The 19145-nt window shown below is 38.4% G+C and overlaps 1 protein-coding gene across 1 annotated transcript in view; it reads right to left on the bottom strand.

Annotated features, from left to right (window-relative positions):
• LOC140246776 (uncharacterized) overlaps positions 1–14544 on the bottom strand; it is a 66916-nt gene extending 52372 nt beyond the window's left edge. The window contains exon 1 of the mRNA XM_072326110.1: positions 14232–14544. Within this exon, the coding sequence (XP_072182211.1) occupies positions 14232–14544 (313 nt within the window). The remainder of the gene's footprint in view (positions 1–14231) is intronic.
• Positions 14545–19145: the final 4601 nt, after the last annotated feature.

Genomic DNA, 19145 nt, shown 5'->3' on the forward strand with positions numbered 1-19145 from the left:
AAACTTCGTATTTCTATAACGGAGCACATTTCTGTTGTCTTTCTATGTTAATTCTTTGTCATAATTTTAGCTGTGACCATGTTCGTTATAAGCAAATTTTGCATTGTAGACTTTAGATAACAAATTTAGGACCTGAATCTTTACTTCATGATAACGAAATTTTGATAAATATATTCGTTCTCGAGGATGGACTACGTCACTGAGATTACACGTACGTTTGTACGTTCATTTACGAGAGATGGAAAAATTGTTTTCTTTGATTCTTCAGTATGAAAAGATAAACAAGCTTATATAATTGAGAATTGGTAATATCTATTCAGGATTTTGCAGAGGAGTTTGTTCTCGACATGAAATTGCTGTTTGTTGTGAGCAGAATGCGTTTCCAACTCAAGAGAGCTGCATCTTGTTTGTTCCGAACGTCCGTGAGCTACATGCGAACCTCCGTGATGACAACTATGCTATGTTTGTTGGGTTATAGAGACTGCCTAGATCAGATACATCTTAAAAAGGTATGTTATTATTTGGGAGTGAGGATTAAAGTATGGGATAGTGAAATAAGAGGTCAAAATATTGAGTTTCTGTAAAATGCGCGTAAAGTGGAGAAAGTGTTTAGCGGAAGAGCAATATTTCAACAGAAACGACGAATTTAGTTAGATCATCAGTTGTCTACCATTACGTACAGGTTAAAAGTACAAGCTTAATATTCTGCAAGCACGTACACATGTCCCTTAAGATATTTCGCTAGGATTTTGAACTGAATCAGATCTTTGTAAACTATGTTAAATGGTATTCAAGTGTATGTGCAGTAATATTCCTCACGGACGTTCGCTGCTCTGGACATGGTAAACTTCAACGGTGAATAAAAACTTGTTCCTCTTGGAAAATCCTAGTATAATTGGGTTCATATTAAAGCTTGAGTTATACTCTTTCAGGTAAGATGAATAATTTGGAGAATTTCCTACTTTTTCAATTTTGCCTTGTTTTGGCTCAATTGTACATCGTTCAAAATTCTGACCCATATATATATATACGTAACGAGCTGAAAATAGGGGGCTTCCGAATAGGATGGGCATTATAAAGGGAATAATAAGAATTTAGAGGGTCAGGAAGAAGATAGGGCACAGCACAGGGTGAATGAATAATGGGAATAAAAGGGAATGGAATAAGGTTCAGACAGCGGGCTTAGGGCATGGTAGGACATTGTAGGGAATCAGACAAAGGGAATAAAGAAGAAGGAGATTTGATAGACATCAGGTGACTTGTAAAGGGATAAAGATATAGATAGGACCGGCAGGATGTTAGGAGTATTTATGTTTGTAGAGGAGTTTAGGTGTTTAACGAGAATGTTGTGGTAGTGCGAGTTAAATCGGGAATCCTACTGGAGGAGTAAGTTAAATGGCTCGTAGCGAAGCTAAGTTTTGTTTTATAAATATTAGGAGGAAGGGAGAGTGTCAGGTTGGGTTCGAAACGCAGGTTGGTTACGCAGGTGAGAGGAGAGGGTCAAGTTGGGGACAGGTAAGCGGATTGGTCGAAAGAGGGTTGTCAATAATTCAGGCGTGGGAAATTAATGAAGATGATTGGATAATGGAATTGTAGGAGGGATTTAAGGGTTAGTTTATAAGGGCATGCATTGTAGGTAGAGAATTTTGCAGATTTTTGCACAGATTTTGGTGGACGGAACTTTCGGCACCCCACTTTTGGGGAAATTCCGCCCAGATTTCTGCACACATTTTAGAGAGACTTCTGCGAGCAATTTTTGCAAGAACTTTTTGGCCGGTTCGGGAGAGAAATCTGTCAGATATTTCAAGTTTAGCAAAGATGAAGTCCTCAGAGCAGCAGATTTGAAGATGTAGCCCGTTAGCATAATTTCCTTCTGAAGGATAGTGGGGAAAGACCGAGTTTGGCAACACACCAGTGGACTGAATTTTTTGTAGTGGGGTGTCGTCCTGAACAATGATTGATCTCTGCCAGATTATTTATTAATATATAGTGCCGTGGGCCGAACTTAAATTTCTGACTTGGGGAACGGCTTGCAATTTCGAATGACAATATAATTAGCGGAAAAATCGGAATCTGACTCGAATGGGAACGCCTGTCCGTGCCACTGTCCGACGAGTTGCCGTGTAAAAAGTGATTGTGAATTGTGCACAACCCCCACCCCTGATGCCCACTAATATCCCGATGAGGCCGAGGAGCAGGTGAAGCGCAGCCCAGACAGCCAGATCGACGCAGCCGCATACCAGCCGTCAGGGAGATGCTGCGACGAGCCGCCGGTGCGACGGAAGCGGTACGGGTCGAAGGCGACGAAGGCAGCCATCATCAGAGCTACATGTAGCGCCAGCGAAAAGGACTGAGCGAAGGAAGGACTTTCGTAAAAGACTGCAGGTATCCACGGACAATTTTCCCTCCCAATTAACCCCCCCCCCCTTTTGCACTTGCACCCGAAGCTGTATGTAAGTACAATAAACGAGATGAGATTGTAATGCGCATGCCCAGTTAAATTATGTAATAGTGTTTGAATCGCCAGTGTCAAGTAATCATTTATAGAAATTGATTGAACAAGAGGAGATTTTCGCCTTAAATAAAAGGCAATTAACTTTATGAATTTGATGTAACGTTTTCTTAATTTTTGTCCGTAACCTAACGAATTGCTGATGATGTGGCAGGTGTGTCTATTTATACGAGTGCACTGACCAAATCCCCTCGCGTCTTACAGACCGGGCGCGAGCCCAGCCATCCCCTGCCGCTGGTAGCCCCAGCCCAGGGCGGTGAGCTGGGGCGGGAGAGTAGAGGGTTAATAGATATATATATATGTATATATATATATATATATATATATATATATATATATATTATACTGCTAATTATTTGGGTTAAGTTGTGGAAAATATTCGCGGACAACGCAACCCCTGTGTAATATATGAACCACACAACTGTTAAGTAAAATCGTACGCAACTCAAGTTGTGTAAGTTTTACACAGTATTGTCTATCATTTTTTTAACAGTTGTGAAAAATCTGGTTACACAACAAGTGGGGATATAATGTTTCAAACACCTGTTTGTGTGACTGCTTGTGTACATTCAAAGTTCCCGAAGAGTGGAAATTTGAGCACTTGATTCCACATTTCCAGCCTAAGTAGCATGACCTTTCAAGATCCATTTTTTTTTAAAGTAGTGTGCAGAAATAATGTAGCTTGCTGGACCCCAGTGGCACAGATGTCTAGGCAAAAATTTTAACGAATTTTTGAATGATAACTCTGCCGTAGCTATATCCAGCCACAATAGATGCAACCACATGCACGTATGTCTGGGTGCCAAAGCCACTTTTTGAGCCTAACGTTGTTTTACCGTTCACCCATTTTTTTTCTTTTTTTTTTTTTTCAAACCTTCACTCTGGCTCCGGTATGGCGACGACATCTTCACCATCTGGCCATACCAAGCAGACCAATTGTGGCCCTGCATTACCAAACCAACAAAAAGTTGCCAGACATGGATTAAGGACAGATCCTGGAAGAGCAGACTCTAAGCTTTAAAACAATATATAGCTCAACTGTAATGGGCTCTCCTAACCTATCTAAATATTGGAAAGAAAGCACACAATCTGAAAAGGTGTGAACCGAGAAAAAAAGGGGCTCTGAAGTACAGGATCTATCTGTCCATTCAAGCGCTTAATCTTTACCAAACCGTGCTAGCAGTGCGATGAATGGGACAAAAAGAAAAGATGTAAACCATTGGAGCAACAACAATGAAGAGAGCACCAGATTGAATTGAAATTGAGCATGCTCTATCAACATATGTTGTCCATGATTAAAGCCAATTTTCAAAGCAGTAGCATTATCCCTTCAAAAGTTATCAGACTTGAAAGTGAAGAGTGTGCAAAGGATTATCAAGAAATGAAAAGGGACCTCGAAGACATGCCTGGTCACTACTCTACAAAAAAAAAGGGTTGTAGAAAAACTGCTGAAAATGCACTTTCCCATTCATTATATGATCCCAAACTTATGAATAATGTAGATAAATGTAACCCGCTACAACAAAATGGTCCTAAAGTCGCGCATGGTCGAAGCCGTGAAAATCGAGTTTGAAGTTAGAGCATCAAAATTGGTCAAAACTTACTATTTTCTGAATTTGACATATCATTAGAGGCTGACATGTCTTCTATTATCTGTCGAAATTTTGAAGCAAAATGATGAAAGGAAAGACCAAAATATAGCGTTTTTCTAGGCCATGTTTTTTGGGCGTTTCAACGAAGCAGAAACTGGTTCGAACATTTGGATTGAGCGCCACACATAGGCTCCGCCCCTAACAACGACCAGAGTGATCGCATTGGTCAGTTTGCTGCTTGCTGCTAACCGAAGCGTGAAGCTCCCACACTGCCCAGTCGACTGGTGCGTGCGGGCGGGTTGCGCTATGCCTAGCTGCTTCTCCTGACATCCTGGTCACTGATTGGTCGGTGAGGAGACCGCCGACGCTGTGTTTGTATGAGCATTTCGGGGGTTGCTAGGGCTTACCTTCTATTGTCCGGAGGTGAATCCTGACTTGCGTGTCTCTTGATTGTGATTGCGTCGCAAGGAGAACTTCTAGGGCGCTTTTCTCGAAACAGTGATTTCCCAGACGTCTTGACATGCTCTCTTTTAAACATCGATATCTCCGCAGCCGATTATTTTTATAAGACGTGTTATATATCAATTTAAAGCAGAAAGATTAGGAAATTGTGTCATGCAATTGTCAAATAATCGACCTCACCCGACTTTAGGATCATTTTGTTGTAGCGGGTCACAAATGGTATCTCTTTCAGAAAATATGAAAAAAATAATACTGACTTGCTTGACGCGTCTAACTTTTTTTGAGTCCTTACTTAAGATCATGGGGTGCGACATTTTGTTCGTTTTGTGGTGCACGGTTACAATTGGACGACTTCCTCCCACACCTCAACGAACAACATGCCAACATCTCATTCACAATGGAACGGAAAGCAATCATTCTCTCCCCTTCCTTGATGTTCTCGTCACCAACAAACAAACAAACAAACAAACAAAAGACAACTCTGGCACTTTGTCAGACCTGGTCTATCGCAAACCCACTCACACTGACAGGCACCTTCTTTGCCGCTTATTTCATCATCCAGCAGTCCGCCAGTCAGAACCGACAGCTCTCGTCGGACGTGCTAATGAAATCAGCGACAAAAAACATCTCCGTCAAGAACTCAAACATACTACAGACACACTCACCACTATCAACAAATACCACAAGCACAGAATCAACACTCAAGCACCCTCTCATCCCAAGCAAGCAGCCAAGGAGCAGCCCATCACAACTGTAACTCTTCCCTACCTCGGCACCACCTTGCACAAAGTACAAGGCATCTTCAAGTCCGCCAACACCCATGTCCAACATACATTTTCTAACAAAAACTACATAATTATTACATTGGACTCACAAAAAGGCACGCACCCCAAATACAACCAGGTGTCTATCATATATCACGCTAATGCGGGAAGGTGTACAAAGGTGAAACAGGGAGATCACTAGAGACCAGACTTTAACAATTGGAAATGTCAGCCATTGTGAAACACGCTCAGAAGTAGGAACATCGCATCAACCGGGAAGATAGCAAATTCATCACATCCATCAAAAACTAGAGCACACGACGCATCAGAGAATCCGTAGAAATTCACACATAACACACTAAATATATTACACAGGACACTGGACTCCATATCAACAGCATCAGTCTGGCTTCCTCTCATCAACAAACCATCATATAGCAGCAGCGACAACAACAACGCACTCTCTCAAGAGCACATTCCCCCTTCTACTTCTTCCTCTCATGATTATCTTTTCTCCCACTTCGTCACAACAGCGCCTACGACATCATCCGCCGTTGACACCGCGCCTCCCAATCGCTAATGTACACCGCTATCGCTGGTTCTAGAAGACGCCCTCACCGACACAAGTCTTCCACATCCCCGACGTCCACCCCATCTAATCCGCACTCTAATCTCCGACCACGACCTACTAACAGCCAGGTTAGCCCTCACAGATGCACTCCACCATCAACACACTTAGTGCATGGGCCAGGCCAGATATTGTTACCACTTGAGGTGGCAAACCCTTTGTGGTGTCATTTTATTTGTCGGGCATAGATATGCTTATCAAGCTATATTAACATTTTCAAATGAGTAGCTTAGTCATAGTAAACGAATTTCAACCAATTCGGTCTCATTTAATATCCCTATACTTCTGAATCGAGACAAACGCTATACAAAGAGGAGCACTATCTTCTTTATATCCACAGGTGTTCTGTTGTAAACGCAGTGCGCTTAGTCTTTATTCAAGGCAGCGAAGGGAATATCTAAAGGTTATGATGTCCACAGCTGCTCTGTTTTAAACGCGGTGCTCTTAGCCTTTATTCAAGACGGCGAAGGGAATATCCAAAGCTTATGATACAGCGTATATCCCTTTATCTATTAAAAAAAAAAAAGCAGTTCCTCGTGGATTTTGCCGTATTTTTTGATTATTCATCATTTTCCGGTGAAGCGGCTAGGGTGAAGCGGCTAATGCCATGCCAATGTCGATTTATTTCCATCCAACAATGAAAGATAATGCAAAAACAGTGTACTGGTACACTATGAATAATATTGTAAATGAACACAAAGATTTTCGTCTATAAACTTGATGTATTTGTTGAGAGGGTAGGATCAAAACAGTGTAGACAATCCCTTTTATTAGGAACTTTAGATATGACAACGGTACATTGTTTTGTTTTTACTTTTTACCAGGATATTGTTAATCAGGCAAAAAAAAATCATTTATAATGATTACGTACTTATGTGGAAATGATATCATAGGTTGATATTAAAGCATAATGATTACACTGGTCAACAACAAATTTGTTGTCTGCGTTTTTTCAGCTGATTTAGGGTAAACCTGATGCGCTGAATCCAAATATCACATTGGTTTTGCTCAATCAGGTCAAGTTTTTGAGCTACGGCCACATGTCGTTTTTTACGCTTTTGTTCACATTAACGCATGTGTGGAGCATTTTAGAAGAAGTCGGGGGTAAAATGCCATTTTGATTAATTGTTTTGATTGGAAATGTTTATTTTGATGACTGAAGGAAAAGCAAAAGGATTGAAGGGAAAAAAAACCCTCCTCTCTGACAGTGCTTGCATCAGCTTCTTCCGCAACAGGCATCAAGAGTACCTCCGTTTTTTCTCTGAAGAGAAGGACTTGGTGTACTGTGTAGATATTGTGCAGCTTCTGCTCGAGCTTGGAGTGCCACAGTACGAACCCAAAGATTTTAGACTTTTCACTGACAGCAGCAACCGATCACTGAAATGTGTTTTGCTACACAACGGCAACCAGTTTGCCTCTGTACCCATCGCTCACTCAACGACACTGAAGGAAAAGTATGAAGCGGTGAAGTATGTGCTGGAGAAAATTGGTTATGATCAGCATAAGTGGTTTATTTGTGTTGACCTGAAGATGGTGAACTTTTTGTTGGGACAACAGAGTGGCTCTCACCAAGTACCCATGTTTTCTGTGCATGTGGGATAGTAGGGACCGTGCTCAGCATTACACGAAGAAGGACTGGCCTGTACGAGAGGAATTGGTGCCTTGCAAAGAAAGGAATGTCATCAACGACCTTCTGGTGGACAGAGACAGAATACTCTTCCCACCGCTGCACATCAAGCTCGGCTTAATCAAGCAGTTCACCAAGGCTCTGGACGAGGATGGTGACTGTTTCACTTACTTGTGCCAGGCTTTTCCAGGTTTGTCCATGGAGAAAAAGAAAGATGGCATCTTTGATGGTCCTCAGATCCGTCAGCTCATCAGAGATCCAGTGTTCGAAAACTCAATGAATGAAGTGGAACTGGAAGCATGGAAAACATTTGTTCTGGTAGTGAAGAACTTTCTTGGCAACATTATACCCAGAAACTACGCCGAACTTGTCAACAACATGCTGACTGCTTTCAGAAACCTTAGCTGCAACATAAGCATCAAGATGCACTACCTATATGCACATATGGACCGGTTTCCTGAGAACCTGGGTTCAATGAGTGACGAGCAGGGGGAGAGATTCCATCAGGACATGAAAGAGATGGAGACCAGGTATCAGGGTCCCTGGGATGCAGTCATGATGGCTGACTACTGTTGGACTCTGAAGAGAGACCTCCCTGATGCTGAGCATTCCAGGAGTTCGAAGAAACGGAAGTTCAAACCCTGAAGTTTGAACAATAGTGAAGCAACATGCAATTTACGTGTACTTACCTTTATCAATGCCCACCATTCAGTTTACAGTAATTCATGTTTCTAAGATCAGGTAATCAATATATGTTGTTGGAAAAACACTTTTTCTCTTAAAAATATATCTAGGGTGATATGTGTGACAAAAGTCAGCTGGTAATACCACAAAAATGTAATCGATTTTGTCCCAAGATCTATATTTTTTCCAAATCAACTTAACCTGTTGGCCACTTGAACCGAGTGGTCCCTGTACAAAGTCTATGGGAATTACAGAATTGAGTATTCAAAGGGTTAACACAAAAACTTGACCTGATGGAGAGAAACGGATGCCATTTCCTGATTCAGCACTACAAAAATGCCCTAAATCAGTTGTAGAAATCAAGACAACATTCAAAAAGTTAAAAATTGTTGCCCAGTGTTATCTATGCCCGACAAACAAAATGACACCAGAAAGGTTTTGCCACCTCCGTTGGTACCAATAACCCACTTTTCGAGGCTTGGCCCATGGACTAACTAACCGAGTGCACCAACGACCGCAACACTCCACCTTGCACGCCAAACCAGTACTTACAGCCGACACTCAGCCAGCCTCAACCGACTACTTCCATCTAGGTCTACATTCTCTATATAATCCGCCTCTTTTCATGTCACGCTTCACTTTTGACGAATTACAGTCAACCTACCCAAAACGTCTAGCTCCTTGGTTCTCCTAAATATTCTTATAACTAGATATCTTCCTCTACCCTTACTAGCACATTTTTTACCAAGTAATTCTCTTTCCTCTCTCTCTCTCTCCTACACTACTTCTACGCTACTTTTCTTTTCTTTCTTTTTTTCTGTTCTGTTCTCTTCTTTTCTTCTTCTTTTTTTTTTTTATTCTTGCTTACACACAACCCATTGGTCCTTTTCAGGACCAATCAAATAATTTACAGTTTTCTTCACAGATTATTTATCTTGTCTTCTCCCCTCAGGACTACACTTAAACCCTTATTTTGATCTCTCATTTTGCACTTCTCCCATATTAAAGGACAAGTTCACCTTCATAAACATAAGGATTGAGAAAATGCAACAATAATAGTAGAACACATCAGTGAAAGTTTGAGGAAAACCGGACAATGGATGCAAAAGTTATGAATTTTTAAAATTTTTGTGTTGGAACCACTGGATGAGGAGACTACTACAGCTTGTGAGTCATATGCGTAGCAGTATAAAGAAAATGTAAAAGAAAATTTAACATATTTTCACTTTTTTCGCGTAATAAAAGAGCACTTGACTTGCCTCTTTCTAAAGGCGGGGGGAATAATATTACCCATAACATTTGTCGGTAACGAATCAGGGGAATGTGTACTTTTTTCAAAAGATGGAATTTTGTGAAATTCTCTTTATATTTTCCTTATATTGTTGTACGCACGTGACATCTAAGTTATACATACACTGCAGAAGTCTTCTCATCCAGCGGTTACTGCACAAAAACTTCAAAAATTCATAACTTTTGAACGGATTGTCTAATTTTCCTCAAACTTTCACTGATGTGTTCTACTAATATTGCTACATTCTCTCAATCCTTATGTTTATGAAGGTGAACTTGTCCTTTAACCTTTTTCGGGATTTAACTGTCATTATTCTTCCTCTCCATATTTTTTTCTCTCCTCTTCAACATTTATTTCTAGGATCCACCCAAGCCTCCTCTCTTTTATTTGTGACAATGCACCTCAAAACGAACATAAAGTCGCACACACTGATTTTGCGTGAGGACTGAAAATAAGTGAAATGGGTCAACCTAGCCGAACTTGACTTTTTCATATTTTCTGAAAGAGCGGGTCTTCTTTTACATTATGCTATAATTTGGTATCATAAAACGGGCAGAAAAGTGTGTTTTTTAGCAGTTTATCTCGAACATTTTTGGTAGAATAGTGTGATTAGGTGTGTCTTTAGAATCCCTTTTTCATTTCTGAAAAACCTTGTCCACACTCTTCACTTTCAACTCTAATAACTTTTGAAAGGATCGTGCTACTGCTTTGAAAGTTGGCATTAATTATTAACAGAATGTGTTAATGAGGCATGCTTAATTTCAGTTTAATCTGATAATCCCTTCATTGTTGTTACTCTGGTGGTTTTCTTCCTGTTTTTTGTCCCATTCATCGCACAGCCAGCACGGTTTGGTAAAGATTAAGTGCTTGAATAGACACTGCGCTTCAGAGCCTCTTTTCTCAGTTCACACTTTTCCTGAGTTTGTGCTTTCTTTCCAATATTTAGATAGGTTAGGAGAGTCCATTTGATTTGAGTTATACATCATTTTAAAGCTTAAAGTCTGCTCTTTCAGAATATGGTCTTAACAAAAAATTTATGTTTGGCGACTTTTTGTTTGTTTGTTTTTTTTTAAATTTTTCTTAAATTTTAAAATTTAAAATTTTCTTAAATTCTATATTTCTGTTCTTCTCTTTGTTTTCTCTTCCCCTTCCACCCCCTCTCTCTCTCTGTCTCTCTCTCCCTTCTCTAAACATAGTTTCATATCTCGTCGACTTACCTTTCCTTCGCGGAATCATTGATTCTTTCTCCATTAACTCCGCATTCCATAGTCCACATTGTTCGCCAACTTTGCTCTTCTCTGGGTTTCAAGAATCTTCACTTCTCTCTATAATCTTCATGATTTTCCAACCTTCAACTCCTCCCTCTTCCCCGTCCCTTCCGTTTCATCTTTCTCATCCTAGTGATGTCCGAACATCTTACTTGATACTCATTCTATTCTTTTTTTACTATTCTCTTTTTTCCTTTCTCTACCATCTCCACCAGTGCAACTTCAGCTTCCAGCCCATAACTGTCCCCCACTCTTCACTTTTTGCCCTCCTTACAACCCATATATGTCGCTTCCCTCTCGAATTCTCATCTTTCTGAGCTCTTTTTATGTTTTTTTTTTTGCCAAAGAAGCTAACGACTAAATTGACATGATGTCACCAAAAATAGTTCTCCCTCATTTACTTCACCATGCAAACCGTTAAATACCACATAAGAGTAGGAGACATGAAACAATCGAATTGACGATACACGCCACACGCCAGGCCCAAGGACTGTTAAGTGCATTAAAGATTCCCCTACACTCTACTGAGGCGAGTCAATGCAGAGGTGGATTCTTGTAAGCACACAAAACTTTCGGAAATGAATCTATTCCTTGTTACAGTATACTTATTCATATTTGCATGGATGTGAAAAAATGTTATTTTAATCATTTGTTATTCCGACGCTACAGCGTAGTGCAGAGCTTCCTGCATCTATTAAAGGTTATGTTTACCTTTGGGAACAGTGATTTAAAAAAAAAAAACTTTCCAAAATATCACATTTAATGCATATGTGTAGGTCTATTATCACAAAACATCCTACCATAATAAGTGACCGCGCACCACAAAACAAACAAAAAGTCGCTACCCTTGATTTTAAGTGAGGACTCAAAAAAGGTGAAATGGATCAAACAAGTCAATCTTGATTTTTTTCATATTTTATGAAAGAGCTATCCTTCTTCTACATTACTCTTCAGTTTGGTATCTTAACATGAATGGGAAAGTGTATTTTCAGCAGTTTTTCTACTACCCTTTTTGAGTGAAGAGTAGAATGATCAGGCGTGACTGAGAGGCCGCTTTTCTTGTCTTGAAATCATTTGCACACTCTTCACTTTCAAGTCTAATAACTTTTGAAAGGATGCCGCTACTGCTTTGAAAGTTGGCATTAATCATGGGCAGAATGTGCTGAATGTGCTTAATTTAAGCTTAATCTGATAACCCCTTCATTGTTGTTGCTCCAGTGGTTTACATCCTGTGTTTTGTCCCTTTCATGGCACAGTTAGCACGGCTTGGTAAAGATTAAATGCTTAAATAGACCCTGTACTTCAGAGCCTCTTTTCTCAATTCACACTTTACCAGAGTGTGTGCTTTTTTCCCAGTATTTAGGTAGGTTAGGGAAGTTCATTTGAACTGAGTTATACATCATTTTAAAGCTTATAGTCTGCTCTTTTAGTATCTACCCTTAACTAAAAATCCATGTCTGGCGACTTTTTGTTTGTTTTGTGGTGCAGGGTCATATACTTTTCGCAATAAAGCCTACCATTTGAGATGTTATCAGTATTTTTCTCATTAAACTATAACTGCAGACAGTTTAATCCGGTAACATTTTTATAACAACTATTGCTAAAGTTTTGTCTATTTTAAAATACTTGATATTGATTATAACGAATTGAATATTTTTTTTTCAGTGGTTGTTTCTACCCCAAACTCACTTGTTGGAACTATTCCAATGCTGTGTTTTTGTTTTATCTGCAAATGGTCAATTATACCTTTAATAGTATCAATGATTACGCGTGAAGTGAATTAGAGTGTTTTTAATATTCAACTATATTGAAACACTGAAAAATAATCTAAAATTGAGAACTAAGAATTGATCATTATAGTGAAGATTACGGCGGTTAGAACAGCGTGCATAAATATTATACGTTTTAGTCATATTCACTTTGCAAATAAACATGTACGGTGATATGTCACATTTGAAGTACAACTAAGGTTAATAGAATGAAGCAATCACTTTCTTTTGACCTACACTATTTTTATATAAACAGGACTTCAATCTTCTGATAATGATTATCTATTTTCAGAAAATAAGTGTACCAACAATAACAACTTTCAGTATACTGAAAGCCGGGAATGCGCTTTACTATTATAGGTTTTCCCGGCCAATTTCGCACTTTTGTCAGTCCATTTGATAACAAGTTCATTCACTTTAGCGAAAATCCTCGTCACTGCACATTCTGTCATTCAAAATTGCAACTTGTTCGTTCAATTTAGCATTTCGATCAATGAAATTCGCACATGTGCCTTTCGAATTCGTAAAACGGGCATTCAAATTGGCACGTGCTCTTCAGTCATTCAAATTCGCCAGCACTGGCGGCAAATGGTATTTCAGTCATTCAGTGTCGCGTATGGGCAGTCAAATTCCAAACATGTTCATTCAAATTGGCGTAATGTTATTTCTATTTTGAAAAGGTGAGAACCGTGATTTATACGTATTTAAATGTGAAGTTTTGTTTCATCCTCACACATATAGTAATGGTATCTTTGATCCTTAATAATTGAAGTTTATTGTTCTTTAACGTCCCTCTTCTTTCATACATGTTATACATGCACCAGTACCATAGATTCACTTCACTTTCTTATGTCCAGTCATGGCAGCACAAGTTAGATACAGGCGTATCTCTCAAGAAGACAGGGAAAATATCATAGAAGCATTTGAGGGTAAAAACCTTGACAAATTGATCTCAGAGCTGATCCAAGAACTTTATTTCTAATGATGATTAACGCAATATAGCACCCACCGAATGAAAATGATGAAACTTGCTGATGAAGGAAATAATCACGATGTGAATTGAAACCTCCTTCTTCCAATCAATGTCAAAACAAACTTAAGATTAATGTATCTGTGGATGAAATAATGCTATCGAACATTTTAAACACATACACATATTTTGAAAGTACAATTGCAAAGATGATATCACAATAAAGAATGAATACGAAAATATGAAATGTCAAGATGCTTGCAAACAATACCTATGATGAATGAAAATGAAGAAAGGAATCAAAGCATAAACGTGTCTGCTAAATTGACTGCAGTAAATGCGAAATTGGATGCCCAATAATGAATTCGAATGAACGAGCGCAGCGTATACTTGATCACGTTACTATAATCATGCTAAATTGAATGAACGATTTGCGAAATGGTGCTTGTCTTACGAATTTGAACTGAAAACGTGCTGATTCGAATGATGTTAAAGGTTATTTGAATACTGACTCCAAAATGAATTTGAATGAAAAGATTATAAAATTGAAATACCGAACATGCCATGTAGGCTAAATTGTGCTAAATTGAATGCAGTGCGAAAAGTGCGAAATTGGCCGGGAAAACCTATATCTTTAAACGGGTATGGCAGTGGAATGACTGACCTGATGATAAATGTGTATCAGCAATCCGAACTAGCTTGGCTCTCACCAGAGCTTCTCTTAGCTCCGACTGAAGTGAAGACGGGTTCACTCTTTCACTCCACTTACGAAGCATGCTGACAGTTCCATGGTTCGTTATTAGGTCGTGCCGACTGTTGGTTTTGATAAAGTTCTGGATTTCTGCAACCTTAAAGCCCAAGGCGTTCCCGAGGTTCTCGATGTCTTCAATGCTCGAGATATCGCTGGCAATGGCTTTCATCAAGGAGTCCACTTCACCCGACTGCTCAGAAGCCACGCTGTAATAGATTGTTATCATGTTTGTACTTTTTGTCCTCTTTATTTGCATGAATTCATATAAACATCGGTGCTCTAATTGTGATTCTTAAACCTGATGCAAATCATTACAACCCTGATCGATTCCTATGATGTGGGCTTATAGGGTTTTTAGTGGAAACAACAAACGCGTTTAAATTTCAATTCCAATCTATTTTCATTTTTCTCCCAAATAGCACAAAAAGTATAGATATACAAAACATACTTTAAATGAAACTTCACCAGAATGTACATAAGTTTGTCTTGATAACACAAGGTCTGTATACATGAGAGTTAAACTATGGTCATAATGCGATAGATATGATGGGGAATGCGTAAAATCAAGCTTGTACAGCCGCAGGTCCAGTGATAAATCAGATTATGGGAAATATGAAATACAGATATTTTTAGACCATACTATAGCTGGGTAAGACCATACGATAACGTGGGGAAAAGGTGAATGCATCAATCTGTAATATTTGGGTAGTCATGAAAATCTTCTAATAAACAAAACACACTGATCTGCAATGGTGTAATTCATGGCATGCGTGAAGTACCTCACTGCAAATTATTCTTCGTGAGCCCTACTGATTTTTTTTTTTTTCGGTGACTGTCGCATGAACAACTCCTTCGGTAGTCCAGTATGTTTTTTTTTTTTTTTCATCGTACCATACAGTTTATACATGATCACCACGTAGGACGGTACATTTACCAAATCACTGGTTAAATGCATGAATGTAACCCACTCACTTTACTTCATAATGATTGATGCCATGTTACATAGTTCAGAAACTATTCACTCTTTTTAACTCGGATTTTTTACAAACATCAAGGATATGTAGCTTTCGATTTGCCCTGTAAAATCAAGATTTTTTTTGTAATGATTTCTGTATAGTATTTTGAAATAGGTCACCCGTTACGTATGATTTGACAAGACAATCTGACCTATTATACATGTTTGCTTATGTAAATTTTCTTTTTATTTATTCTTCTTCTTTGTCTTTTCATTTCATTTCTGTGTATTTTTTAATTATTTTTTTGCTTTTTTGTTTGTTTGTTTGTTTGTTTGTTTTGTTTTGTTTTGTTTTTGTTTTTGTTTTTGTTTGTTTTTTTTTTTGGGGGGGGGGGGGTCGGTTGGTTCAGCCGGCTTCACCTGAAAATGAAATAACGTAGGCTCGTACAATGCACAACACTGAAGCAAGAAAGTAGGCATGAATTTATCTGCGGCCCGTGTGAGACCCTACATTACAAAACCAACAAAAAGTCGCCAGATATGAATTTTTAGTTGAAGGCAGGTTTTTAGAGAACAGACTCTAAGCTTTAAAATGATGTATAATTCAATTCAAATGAATAAGCTATCTAAATACTAGAAAGAAAGCACACACTCTGGAGAAGTGTGAACTGAGAAAAAAGGCTCTGAAGTACACGAGCTATTCAAGCGCTTAATCTTTACCAAGCTATAGCCGTGCTAGCTGTGCAATGAAATGAAACCACAGAAGCAGCAGCAATGAAGAGATTATGAGATTAAGCTGAAATTGAGCAAGTTCTTTTCCCACATTATGTCCATGATTAATGCCAACGTTTTGACGTATCCTTTCAAAACGTATTAGACTTGAAAGTGAAGAGTGTGTAAAGGATTTCATGAAATAAATAGTGGACTGTAAGACATACCTGATCATTTTATTTTTCCCAAAAAAGAGGTTGTAGAAAAACTGTTGAAAACACACTTTCACATTCATGTTATGATCCCAAAATAAAAAATAATGTAGAAGAAGAATAGCTCTTTCAGGAAATATGAAAAACTCAAGATTGATGCGGTTGACCCAGTTCATCATAGTTGTTGAGTCCTCACATAAAATCGAGGGTCGCGACTTTTTGTTCGTTTTGTCATGCAGGCTCATATATACCAATATCCCACTAAGCTTCCAGATGGGTTCAATTATGAATTTCAATATGACAAAACTTAAGTTTCTCTCACTCCAAATCTCACGACATTTTTTTTAGAATAATTGTCCACCATTCGATGTTTCGGAAGACTCAAAGTAAAAAAAACAAAACAAAACAAAACAAAACAAAACCTTAATTACCTCTGTAAACTGATGAACTTGGCTTTACATATGTGAAAAAACAAATGTGTCTTTGTTTTACCTTTCTGTTTCTTGTTCTTGTTTTTTATTGTTTTCTTATTTGTTTGTTTGTTCTAAAGATTCTCAATACGCATTATATCCACTCCCAAGTTATCAACGTTGAGATTGCTAAGCGCATAATATGCTAGATTCGCCAAGACTTTGATGTCTGGAAAAAAAAGGAAAAGTATAATATGTATAAATATATCAACAGTTTGTTCGCAAAACAGATAAGTCAATATTTCATGAAAATCAATCAACATAATGCTGTTATTCAAAGAATTGTGGGACCAATCTGAAGATATAATAATTTTACAACAAACCCCTACATAACTGGGATTATTTCAGTATAAATTCAGTGTTTTGCGACAAAAAACCATAAGTCCACATTAACCAATCAGCATGTCGTATGTCTAGGGTGATTTTGTTGATTACGCTGTGTTATGCATGCTGTACAGTAAATAATATGTAGGACTACGTACACGCACTATAAGGACTTCGCTATTAGCATAAGCATGCACGCTGCGTCGCGGCTACTGTGTGCTGGTCTAAATAGTCATGTATGATAGTACACTTCTACAGGCTGCCCAGGTTTTGTCCAACCCGGGACGTAAACGGGAGCGCAAGAAATAAAATATTAGATTATACCGTTAATCTATAGCAACGCAGTTTCCACACTTTCAAAACATGGTGCCCCGCTTTCCTTATTCCGAAGAACAGCATATGTGCCGAATGGCATGAGCATTGCTGCAAAACATGAGGAAAAAGTTTCATCCAAATATTGTATCCTGATTTATATTGTATCCTGATTTATTTATTTTATGTGATATTTGGTTACCATACTCTCAAAAAAAGAAGAGTGAAAATGTTCACTCTTGAAAGAGCGGATAACAGAAAAGAGTAAGTTTCGAGTGAAATTTGAGTTAATTTTAAGTGAAAACGTTCATTTTCACTAATTTTGTAGTAACCTCAGGATCACTCGAAGATTTTAGAGACATCCCTTAGGTCACTCCAACATTAGTGAAAAAGAATATTATCACTCAAAATTCACTCCAATTTCAATTGAAACTCACTCTTTTCTGTTATTCACTCCTTCAAGAGTGAAGTTTTTTCACTCTTCTTTTTTTAAGAGAGTAAAAACGCAGTTTCCAACACATTAAAAAAAGTCTTCACGACCTCATCAATTTCTGGGTACCAAAGTTCGAGAGCATTTTGCTTGAAAAAAAAATGAGGGAATCCTGCGGCACACAATATTTTCCCGATTGATTGCCCTTAACATGCCATTTATGTAATAATAACCATAATGTATTGTTAGCAAGGCAACGCAGTTTTCTTCACATTCGAAAAATGCCTTGCACATGTTCATCTCGACACTAGTATTTGAGTGCGAAGCTTCGTAAGCATTGTGCTTGAAAAAGTTGGAACGTTTTCGATCCCTAATATTTTCCCGAACAATCGTCGAAATATGCTGTTTATATGGCAACGCATTTTTTGAGCCATGACAGAATGTGACTTGCATATGTGACCCTGCACCTCAAAACAAACAAAAAGTCGCCAGACATGAATTTTTAGTTAAGACCATATTTTGAAAGAGCAGACTTTAAGCTTTAAATAATGTATAACTCAAATCAAATGGACTCTCCTAACCTATCTAAATATTCGAAAGAAAGCACAAACTCAGGAAAAGCGTGAACTGAGAAAAGAGACTCTGAAGTACAGTGTCTATTCAAGCACTTAATCTTCACCAAACCGTGCTGGCTGTGCGATGAATGGGACAAAAAAACAGGAAGTAAACTGCCAGATTAACAACAATGAAGAAATTATCAAATTAAACTGAAATTAAGCATGCCTCATTAACACATTCTGTCCATAACTAATGCCAACTTTCAAAGCAGTAGCACTATCTTTTCAAAAGTTATTAGAGTTGAGAGTGAAGAGTGTGGACAAGGTTTTTCAGAAATGAAAAAGGGATTCTAGAGACACACCTAATCACACTATTCTACCAAAAATGTTTGAGATAAACTCCTAAAAAACACACTTTCCTGCCCATTTTATGATACCAAATTTTAGCATAATGTAAAAGAAGACCCGCTCTTTCAGAAAATGCGAAAAAGTCAAGTTCGACTAGGTTGACCCATTTCACGTATTTTCAGTCCTCACGCAAAATCAGTGTGTGCGACTTTATGTTCGTTTTGAGGTGCACGGTCACATATATACTAAAGGCCAATGTGCGTACCAATTTTCATGATCATTGCTCGAAAAATGCTTAAGTATGTCGAATACCAAAAGCCATTCAGTGATTTATTGTCTTAATATGCCGTCACCATGGCAACGCAGCTTCCAATACATTCGAGAAAAAAAATCAATGAGTGTGTGTTAAACTTCATGAGCATTGCTAAAAACTTCAGAAGACTTGCAACGTATCTATTTTATACCGAGAACAAAACGAGAAGTGGACTTATCGTTTTTTGCCTCAAAA

Source organism: Diadema setosum, chromosome 3 (genome assembly GCF_964275005.1).
Source record: "Diadema setosum chromosome 3, eeDiaSeto1, whole genome shotgun sequence".
Lineage (NCBI taxonomy): Eukaryota > Metazoa > Echinodermata > Echinoidea > Diadematoida > Diadematidae > Diadema > Diadema setosum.